Here is an 11790-nt window from a genome sequence, read left to right as displayed (position 1 = left end):
GCAAATTTGGCGCCTCTGCACTCAGCCTGTGGAAAGTTATTGCAAGTACTGTGTGACACCCCCCCCCCCCCCGCCCCATTCTTATTTTATTTTTTTTGCTGTGACCTATGAAAGCACAGTAGTGTTCAGAATAATAGTAGTGCTATGTGACTAAAAAGATTAACCCAAGTTGTGAGTATATTTACTATTGTTACATGGGAAACAAGGTACCAGTAGATTCTCACAAATCCAACAACAACAAGTATTCATGTATGCACACTCTTAAGGCTATGAAATTGGGCTATTAGTAAAAAAAAAGTAGAAAAGGGGGTGTTCACAATAATAGAAGTGTGGCATTCAGTCAGTGAGTTTGTCAATTTTGTAGAACAAACAGGTGTGAATCAGGTGGCCCCTATTTAAGGATGAAGCCAGCACCTGACGAACAAGCTTTTCTCTTTGAAAGCCTGAGGAAAATGGGACGTTCAAGACATCGTTCAGAAGAACAGCGTAGTTTGATTAAAAAGTTGACTGGAGAGGGGAAAACTTAAGCAAGTGCAAAATATTATAGGCTGTTCATCTACAATGATATCCAATGCTTTAAAATGGACAAAAAAAAAAAAAAAGACGCGTGGAAGAAAACGGAAAACAACCATCAAAATGGATAGAAGAATAACCAGAATGGCAAAGGCTCACCCATTGATCAGCTCCAGGATGATCAAAGACAGTCTGGCGTTACCTGTAAGTGCTGTGACAGTTAGAAGACGCCTGTGTGAAGCCAATTTATTTGCAAGAATACCACGCAAAGTCCCTCTGTTAAATAAAAGACGTGCAGAAGAGGTTACAATTTGCCAAAGAACACATCAACTTGCCTAAAGAGAAATGAAGGAATATTTTGTGGACTGATGAGAGTAAAATTGTTCTTTTTGGGTCCAAGGGCCGCAGACAGTTTGTGAGACGACCCCCAAACTCTGAATTCAAGCCACAGTTCACAGCGAAGACAGTGAAGCATGGTGGTACAAGCATCATGATATGGGCATGTTTCTCCTACTATGGTGTTGGGCCTATATATCGCATACCAGGTATCATGGATCACTTTGGATATGTCAAAATACTTGAAGAGGTCATGTTGCCTTATGCTGAAGAGGACATGCCCTTGAAATGGGTGTTTCAACAAGACAATGACCCCAAGCACACTAGTAAATGAGCAAAATCTTGGTTCCAAACAACAAAATTAATGCCTCACAGATGTGAAGAAATCATGAAAAACTGTGGTTATACAACTAAATACTAGTTTAGTGATTCACAGGATTACTAAAAAAGCAGTTTGAACATAATAGGTTTGATGTGTAGTGTCAACAGCAGATGCTACTATTATCGTTCAACACCCCCTTCTCTACTTTTTTTTTTACTAATAGCCCAATTTCATAGCCTTAAGAGTGTGCATATCATGAATGTTTGGTCTTGTTGGATTTGTGAGAATCTACTGAATCTACTGGTACCTTGTTTCCCATGTAACAATAAGAAATATACTCAAAACCTGAATTAATCGTTTTAGTCACTCATATAAAATTCAATGAAGACCCTCAAGAGGTGCATATATGTCACAAATTTGGTGTCCATGGACTCAAACTGTGGGACTAGAGCTGCCACAACTAGTTGACTAGTCACGACTACGTCGACTATTGGAACCGTCGACAGCTAATTTATTAGTCTACAAGTCGTTTATTTTATTTAGGTCTTTGTTTTTCTCTCAATTCATAGTTTTAGGCAGCGAACCGTCCTGCCGTCATTTGGACGTTCAAATTTTGGGAAAGACAGCTAATTAAAACAGTGGCTGTCTTGTTCAAAGCCGTTTAAAATGCGCAGTTTACCAACAGAGCTGTCGACGTGTGTGTGTGTGCGCGCGCGGAGTCAACTGGCTCCAGACTGTGAGCAAGGGAACCATCAGTGCACTTGAGACAGCGAGTGCGGAGCAGAGAGAGAGGATTTTAACCCAAGAGAACATGTTAAAAAACAAAAAAAAACAAAACCAAACCATGGAGCTGCCTTTACTTCTCTTTCCACTTTCTCTACCCGCGCAGTTCTGATGGGACAGTCCTGTTCACACCATGTGCGCGTCGTATACTGAATTTATGAGATCATGAGATGAAATAAACGGTCAAATATCCTTAAAACATCTTTAAAAAATGAGAATATATAAATTAACTGAGCAAAAATTACGCATACACAAGTTAAAAATAAAACCCTGATGTGGAGAAGCTGATGTTCCGAGGCACAGATCACAAAATGCAGGTGAGAACGCTGAACTTTAGCAGCTGTTATTTTCCAAAGGTATGTATTTATTCAATCTTAAGCTTAATGTAGTGTTCAAACACAAAACGTGACCGATGAGGAGAAAGAAAAATGACTTTTAAAAATGACTTCATTACACTAAATGAACCGGAGTCAGAATAAAAATACAAGCTGCTGATTTTTGTTATTTTTTTTAAAGTTATTGTAAGATGCAGCTACCTCTTATTTTATTCTGGTTTATTTCTACAAAAAATATGGGGAGCCAAATCAGCCTGCATTGTTCTGTTCTGTTTATATCTATATATGCACGTCTGTGTATTTTTTCCTTCTTTATAAGAGTTTGGTGTTTGCATTTGCTCCACAAAGTTTTAAAACAATAAAATGTTCACACTTTTCTTTATAGCAGTTCTGTAATTTCAGAAATGCAACAGAAACAACCACAAATCAGAAAAAGTTGGGACTATATGTAAAATGAAGATGAAAATAAACATGTTGCACTATTCCGTTTCCGTTTCTAATCCGTTTCACAGAATAGAAACATTCTTCCAGAGTTGTGTCTTGGTGGCTTCCCTCACTTGTCTCCTTCCAGCATGGACATGTAGTTTTTGAGAACTGCCTACCTGACACAGATTTACTATAAAGTATCACACTGTTTGTATTTCTGAATGTTTGCTGTAATTGAAGTCTAAGAAATAGTCACTGATTTGGAAATGTTCATGTTTTCATCCCCCGAAAATGCCACAGGCCTTAATTTAGGAAATTACATATGATCCGACTAGTCGACTAATCGCAAAAATAATCGTTGACTAGTCGACTATCAAAATAGTCATTTGTGGCAGCCCTATGTGGGACATTTACAAATAAATAAATATAATAATTAACTATTAACTAAATAACTACCCCAAAAGAACAATGCCTTGGGGGTTGGGGGGGTTGAAAAATTATTACAACAAGCTTTATAGAATATACATGGTGGTAAATGCTGGACAACTGTTGGAAAACAATTAAGCTAACAAATAATAAAAAAAAAACAGCTCTGTTAGGCACCTCTTTTGTGCAACACTGGGTCTAATAACCATTTTTGTGGAGAAAGCGTGTTATGAATTTATTGAAGGTGCACTTCTAATTTTGACAAACTTGGAGCAGAAAAAACCTCAAGCACTCACTGTGAGCCACCCTACCCTCTCAAGGGGCCCAGATCCCAGGTTGGAAACCAATGCATCTTCTTGCTAAGGCATTATTTTATTAAATAAATGGAAGCTAGGCTCAGTACTTGAATTCCACAAGAATTTCCAATTCCTGTTACTAAAATAGCCAACTTTATCACAGTGTCACCCACCTGCCATGCTGTAACCCCTTTAGTCTGCTCAACTGCAGCTGCATAAATAGTAAAGCTACAAACTTACACAAAGCAGGGGGTTGTAACTAATGAATCGTGTAGTTTCTTGAGTTTCCCGTCAAAGAGATTTATCTGAGCCCCCTCCCTCCCCAAGTACATCTGTCCTCTACTGTCGTCTGTCAAAATGTTTAAAAACACATACAGCAAACAATACTTTGATACATATCTCTTGTGCCTTTCTCCAGCTGTTCTCATTAAAGGGTGTGTAGCCCTGAGTTTCAAATTATCCTAAATTATCTGGCAACATATCATAGAATAGCAGGGGCCTATGGTCCAAGACAGCTAGCAGGCAATGGCTTGGGAGTGTCCAGACGTGTCCAATTCTTATTTCAAACAGCAGTGGCCTTTTCATTCTTAAAGTGACAATGTATGAGATGTCAGAGTGTGACAAATGTCAGACTGCTATTAAAAAGGAAACTGCTGACTGTGATGTACTATTTCAAGTACTTCCCTTGTAATGTCTGCTACCATAAGCAGAGTACAACTTTAGGAACATTCAATTTTGCTGTGTCACCTGGAGCTCATAAAGAAGAAGGACTGCATGTCTCTATAAAAATCAAAAACTTACTGGGAGTGTTAGCTTTTCTGTGTAAACTATGATAAAAAAAAAAAAAGTCAGGTTGCCATTTTGGTCCTTTTTGCTTGAACCAGTCCGATTTGAATTTATTCCTGATGAACTTTAAATAGTCCCCCTGCAGCAGAATATTTCCATCCATTTGTGTTGTAGTTTTAATACAACACCGAGTTCATAGTAAAATCTGTAACAACGCCTCTCATTTGCTGCTGTGTGGACGAGCGGCAGCACATAACGTCTATCCTTCAGTCTCAAATCAGGATGGGAAAACGTTAGACTTAATATCCACTGTGGTGTCTCAGATGTGTCCAAACGATTTTACATATACGAACATCATGACATCAGCCCACAGACTAAATCCGACGAGGGCCAAGAAAACAAAACTAACCGGAAAACATACTGTACAGCATTTATATTAAAACTGAAAACTCTGGCTCTCAGGGAAGCTTAAAAAAAAGTTTCTACCTGTTTAAATACAGGTCACTCTGCAGTTAAATAATCCAATTGTTGACTGAATTCCACCAGGGCAGGTGCATGATAACTAGAATGCAATGCGGGCTGCTGAGTGTTCTGTCTAGAGTCAGTCTAGACAGAACACAGGAGTTCACCATATTTGTCACAGCTTGATTTAGAAGCATCCCAGAAGCACTTGTCTGCTAAAAAAATATGTACTATGTGCATTTTTGATGGAAGACGCAGATTGAACAGGCACAAATTCAAGTGTTCTCCTACAAATAAGCAGGCCATCAAGTTTGTCTTTCAACTACAGTGCTACAAAGTAAAACATAACACCAAACAACTACAACCCCAATTCCAATGAAGTTGGGACATTGTGTGAAATGTAAATAAACACAGAATACATTGCTCATTTTGAAATGGATGCCTGCAACATGTTTCAAAGAAGCTGGGACAGTGGTATGTTTACCACTATGTTACATCACCTTTCCTTCTAACAACACTCAATAAGTGTTTGGGAACTGAGGGCACTAATTGTGAGTGTCATGATTGGGTATAAAAGTAGCATCCTCAAAAGGCTCAGCCGATCACAAGCAAAGATGGATGGGCGAGGATCACCACTTTGTGAACAAGTGCATGAAAAAAAAAAAATTAGTCCAACAGTTTAACAATGTTTCTCAATGTTCCATTGTAAGGAATTTAGGGATCCATCATCTATAGTCCATAATATAAAGCAGAAGATTCAGAGAATCTGGAAAACTTTCTACATGTAACCGGCAAGGCCGAAAACCAACAATGAATGCCCGTAACCTTCGATCCCTCAGGCGGCACTGCATTATAAACCGACATCACTGTGTAGAGGACCTTACCACATGGGCTCAGGAACACTTCAGAAAACCATTGTCAGTTAACACAGTTCGTCACTATATCTACAAGTGCAAATAAAACTCTACCATGCAAAGCGAAAGCCATACATCAGCAACATCCAGAAATGCTGCCGCCTTCTCTGGGCCCGAGCTCATTTGAAATGTACAGATGCAAAGTGGAAAAGTGTGCCGTTGTCTGATGAGTCCACATTTCAAACTGTTTTTGGAAACTATGGATGTTGTGTCCTCCAGACAAAAGAGGAATAACACCATCCAGATTGTTAACAACACAAAGTTCAAAAGCCAGCATCTATGATGGTATGGGGGTGTGTTTGTGCCCATGGCATGGACAACGTACACATCTGTGATGACACCATCAATGCTGAAAGGTACATCCAGGTTTTTGAGCAACACTCGCTGCCATCCAAGCAACGTCTTTTTGAGGGACGTCCCTGCTTATTTCAGCAAGACAATGCCAAGCCACATTCTGCACGTATTACAACAGCGTGGCTTCATAGTAAAAGAGTGCGGGTACTAGACTGGCCTGTCTGCAGTCCAGACCTGTCGCCCACTGAAAATGTGGGGTGCATTATGAAGCGCAAAACACAACGGAGACCCCGGACTGTTGAACAAACTGAATTTGTACATCAAGCAAGAATGGGAAAGAATTCCACCAAGAAAGCTTCAACAATTAGTGTCCTCAGTTCCCAAACGCTTATTGAGTGTTGTCAGAAGGAAAGGTGATGTAACACAGTGGTAAACATACCACTGTCCCAGCTTTGTTGAAACGTGTTGCAGGCATCCATTTCAAAATGAGCAAATATTTGCACAAAAACAATAAAGTTTATCAGTTTGAACATTAAATATCTTGTCTTTGTGGTGTATTCAATTGAATACTATAGGTTGAAGAGGATTTGCAAATCAGTGTACTCTAATTTATATTTTACACAACGTCCCAACTTCATTGGAATTGGGGTTGTAAGATGCGCATGCACACGCTCACACACACACACACGCATTTAACTTTGACCCCCAAGGCCAAAGGGCCAAATGAGAATGTAAACAAAATCTGGCTGGCAAAATGTTCAACTTCTGAAATGCTCCCAATGGGGTATTAATCCATGGGGAGAATGGAATAAAACTGCATCACAGACATGTCATACACCTGTGCCCGGTGGAATTCAGGGGTAAGAAGTGAGAGTGTAGATTACCTGTCTGCATCAGTCACCAGTGCTAGACGCCCATAGTCCCATGCTACCTTTCGTAAGACAGAGAAAATTAACAGCAGCCCCTAGAGGATACAGAATAAACAGCAACTGTTAAAACATTTGATCCATTTAAAGCTAAGTTGGAAAAAAAAATTCCTGTATTCAATGACATAAGTCATTGCAGAAGGTATGAACTAGTGCCCGACCGATATGGATCTTGGCCGAGGACTCCAAAATCAAAATTACAGTACACATACGAGGTCTATTAGATAAGAAACCGACACTTTTTTTAAAACTATATGGATTTGAATGACGTGTGATTACACCAATCATGCTTGAACCCTCGTGCGCATGCGTGAGTTTTTTCACGCGTGTCGGTGACGTCATTTCCCTGTGGGCAGGCCTTGAGTGAGATGTGGTCCAGCCCTCTCGGCTGAATTCCTTTGTTTCACATGCTGCTCGAGACGGCGCGCGTTGCTTTATCAAAATTTTTTCTGGACCTGTGAGGAATATCCGAGTGGACACTATTCGAGAAATTTAGCTGGTTTTCGGTGAAAAGTTTAACGGCTGATGAGAGATTATGGGGTGTTTCTGTCGGTGTAAGGACTTCCCATGGAGCGGGACGTCGCGCAGCTCTTCCAGGCGCGGTCGTCGGCCTGTTTCGACCTGAAAACATCCTAATTTAAGGCTTAATTCACCCAGGACATCGTGAGAGAACAGAGAATATTCAGAAGAGGCCGGCATGAGGACTTTATGCGGACATTCCACTGTTTAAGGACATTTTTTAATGAAAGACGTGCGCGCAAATTCGCCGAGTCGTTTCCGTGACGACTCGGTGAATCTGTGTGCGCCGCGACAGGAAAAACACCTCCGTGTTGAAAACCATTTGTAAAATTCAGGCGGCTTTTGATGGCTTTCAACAAGTGAGTTGAAGTGAGTAACTGAGAAATTGTTTAACAGCTTGGGCATGTTCCAACTTGCCCGTTAAGGTTTCCAACGGAGGTGTTTTTCCTGTCGCGATCCCCCGCGGTCGGGTCCGGCCCGACATGCGACTCTGCCCGCACGTTCTTTCATTACAAAATGTCCGTTAACAATGGAATGTCCGAATAAACTCCTCATGCCGACTTCTTCTGAAAGTTCTCAGTTCTCTGATGACTTACTGGGTCAACAAGGCCTGAAATGTAGAAGTTTTCAACTTGAAACAGCGAGACGCTGCTGCCTCGAAGCGCAGATCGCCGTCAGGCACCGTGGGCCGTCCTTAAAGCGACACTACCAGACCAAAATCTCTCAGCCGTTAAAATTTTTACCGAAAACCAGCTGAATTTATCGAATGGTGTCCACTCAGTTGTGCCTTACAGTTTTGAAAACATTTTGATCAAACAAAGCAGCAGTCTGAGCCATTCCTAAACAATGAAAAAAAAAAAAAAAAAAAAAAAAAAAAAAAAAAAATCGACGAGAGGGTGGGCGACTCCTCACTCAAAGACTGCCCACAGGCGAATGACGTAACCGACAGGCGTGAAAAAACTCTTGCATGCCCACGAGGGTTCAAGCATGTCTGATGTAATTACACGTGATTCAAATCCATATGGTTTTTGAAAAAATAATAAGTTCGGATACTTTTCTAATAGACCTCGCATGTAACATATTAAATGAAAGCCGTTCTTCTGTGGATATCAGAAATGCATGTATATTTATAAATCAAAAGTCCTACATTCTTAGAAAATACAGTTATGGAGAAATCGTTCTTTCAAAGACATTTTTGTTGGCACATAAATCAAAAATAGTGCTAAAAATTCACAAAAACCATCAGATTTCATTTTTGGGCTTGCTGATTGTTACCCATGAAGCACATTTCAGCTTAAATGGTGCACAAATGGCAGCCAAATGACTGTATATGTGATTGTCAAGATGACCACCATGGTGGCCATATTTGAAATCAGATCATAACACCTCAAATAAACTTTGGTGTCCTAATGGGTAGGAACAAGCACACCAAATTTCAGCTCCATCGAGTCAGATGATGTTTAAAGTGACAAATAGAAAAGTGGGCATGGTTACAATCTTTATTTGAGAAACATTGTTTTATATAATATTTCTATCATGCATTTGTTGACAAACTTGAGATCCGCTGCCCATCTTTGAACCTCAAAGACTCATCATTAGTCCTAAATTGCCATCATCCCAACTTTGTTTTGGAATGTGTCACAGGCCTGAAATGCAGCAATAGATGTATATTAACAAATGAAATTAAGTTGACCACACAAAATAAGAAATATCATTGGTTCATACAGTCTTACTGTATACTTTGAAATAGATGTCAAAAATAAGAATTGCTGCAGCCCCCCCCCATTTTCCATACATCCCAACTTTTGCTGCTTTGGGTGTTACAAGGTATGCTGAAGAAATGTTAGTAATTAAAGTGGTTGGATTCTGACTTTCCAAGATGGCGGCATAAGGAGTGGTCAGTATCGCTTCACTGCGCACCACATTTCTTTTATTTGAGCATAACCTGATGCTTCCCCCGGTGCTCTCTGATTTTCCTTGATACTATGAGTATTGAGGGATATTTTTTTTTTTAATCGACCCAGCACGATGCCGCCTAAAAGCGCCAAGAAAAATGTGAAAACAACTGAAGCCGAGACAGCTGCTACCACGGTGGCTACCATTAGCATGGATGCTAACACAGAGTCAACTTCAGAGCCACCAGCTGAGGCTGGCCCGGTCGGCACGCTTGACCCTGCCCTTCGTCAAGTTATTGAAGAAGTTACTAACAACATACACTCAACAAAAATATAAATGCAACACTTTTGGTTTTCTCCCATTTTGTATGAGATGAACTCAAAGATCTAAAACTTTTTCCACATACACAATATCACCATTTCCCTCAAATATTGTTCACAAACCAGTCAATCTGTGATAGTGAACACATGTCCTTTGCTGAGATAATCCATCTCACCTCACAGGTGTGCCATATCAAGATGCTGATTAGACACCATGATTAGTGCACAGGTGTGCCTTAGACTGCCCACAATAAAAGGCCACTCTGAAAGGTGCAGTTTTATCACAGCACAATGCCACAGATGTCACAAGATTTGAGGGAGCGTTCAGTTGGCATGCTGACAGCAGGAATGTCAACCAGAGCCGCTGCTCGTGTATTGAATGTTCATTTCTCTACCATAAGCCGTCTCCAAAGGCGTTTCAGAGAATTTGGCAGTACATCCAACCAGCCTCACAACTGCAGACCACGTGTAACCACACCAGCCCAGGACCTCCACATCCAGCATGTTCACCTCCAAGATCATCTGAGACCAGCCACTCGGACAGCTGCTGAACAATCGGTTTGCATAACCAAAGAATTTCTGCACAAACTGTCAGAAACCACCTCAGGGAAGCTCATCTGCATGCTTGTCATCCTCATCGGGGTCTCGACCTGACTCCAGTTCGTCGTCATAACCGACTTGAGTGGGCAAATGCTCACATTCGCTGGCGTTTGGCACGTTGGAGAGGTGTTCTCTTCATGGATGAATCCTGGTTCACACTGTTCAGGGCAGATGGCAGACAGCGTGTGTGGCACCGTGTGGGTGAGCGGTTTTCTGATGTCAATGTTGTGGATTGAGTGGCCCATGGTGGCGGTGGGGTTATGGTATGGGCAGGTATCTGTTATGGACGAAGAACACAGGTGCATTTTATTGATGGCATTTTGAATGCACAGAGATACCGTGACGAGATCCTGAGGCCCATTGTTGTGCCATACATCCAAGAACATCACATGTTGCAGCAGGATAATGCACGGCCCCATGTTGCAAGGATCTGTACACAATTCTTGGAAGCTGAAAATGTCCCAGTTCTTGCATGGCCGGCATACTCACCGGACATGTCACCCATTGAGCATGTTTGGGATGCTCTGGACCGGCGTATACGACAGCGTGTACCAGTTCCTGCCAATATCCAGCAACTTTGCACAGCCATTGAAGAGGAGTGGACCAACATTCCACAGGCCACAATTGACAACCTGATCAACTCTATGCGAAGGAGATGTGTTGCACTGCATGAGGCAAATGGTGGTCACACCAGATACTGACTGGTATCCCCCCCCCCCAATAAAACAAAACTGCACCTTTCAGAGTGGCCTTTTATTGTGGGAAGTCTAAGGCACACCTGTGCACTAATCATGGTGTCTAATCAGCATCTTGATATGACACACCTGTGAGGTGGGATGGATTATCTCAGCAAAGGAGAAGTGCTCACTATCACAGATTTAGACTGGTTTGTGAACAATATTTGAGGGAAATGGTGATATTGTGTATGTGGAAAAAGTTTTAGATCTTTGAGTTCATCTCATACAAAATGGGAGCAAAACCAAAAGTGTTGCGTTTATATTTTTGTTGAGTGTAACAGCTGTCGTCACCCAAAAAATAGACGCGCTATCTGAAATGTTTAAGACCCAATCCGGGGAAATCAAGGAGCTGAGTAAACGCACTACTGAAGCGGAGGACAGAATCGCAGCCCAGGAAGACGAGCTGGAGCAAGCCACGGCTCGCATCCAAACTCTGGAGAACAAGGTCCTCTCCATAACACAGCGCATTGACAATTTTGAGGATAGAGGCAGGAGGAAAAATGTTCGTGTGATCGGGCTGCCTGAATCTTCAGAAGGATCACACGCTGTGCACTTTTTTGAGAAATGGCTGCCAGAGTTCCTGCAAATCGAGGCTAAAGGCGGGTGCATAAAGATTGAACGAGCACATAGTACACTGGCACAGCGGGCCGAGACCGAATCAACGCGTCAGCCCACGAGACCCGTGCTCATACGGTTCCATAACTTCAGAGACAAACAACGAGTGCTGGAGGCATCACGGAGGAGCGGCACCACCGACCAGACGTATAAAGTCGCCAGGATCATGTTCTTCCAAGATTTCTCGGCTGACAACGCGGAAACGGAGGAGATATGATGCTGTGAAGCGGAGGCTGCGTGATGCGGAAATCCAATGCTCTCTTCTCTATCCTGCGAGACAGAGT

The 11790-nt window shown here is 41.7% G+C and overlaps 1 protein-coding gene across 2 annotated transcripts in view; it reads right to left on the bottom strand.

The window, feature by feature from the left end:
• Nucleotides 1-11790, bottom strand: part of LOC117522886 (CSC1-like protein 2) — an 81248-nt gene that overhangs the window by 48074 nt on the left and 21384 nt on the right. For both annotated transcript variants that reach the window (XM_034184304.1, XM_034184305.1), the window contains exon 3: nucleotides 6778-6857. In XM_034184304.1, the coding sequence (XP_034040195.1) occupies nucleotides 6778-6857 (80 nt within the window). The remainder of the gene's footprint in view (nucleotides 1-6777; nucleotides 6858-11790) is intronic.

The sequence above is a fragment of the Thalassophryne amazonica genome, chromosome 13 (genome assembly GCF_902500255.1).
Source record: "Thalassophryne amazonica chromosome 13, fThaAma1.1, whole genome shotgun sequence".
Taxonomy (NCBI): Eukaryota; Metazoa; Chordata; class Actinopteri; order Batrachoidiformes; family Batrachoididae; genus Thalassophryne; species Thalassophryne amazonica.
Note: the sequence above shows the minus strand (reverse complement) of the source record. Positions and strands in the feature narration are given on the sequence as shown.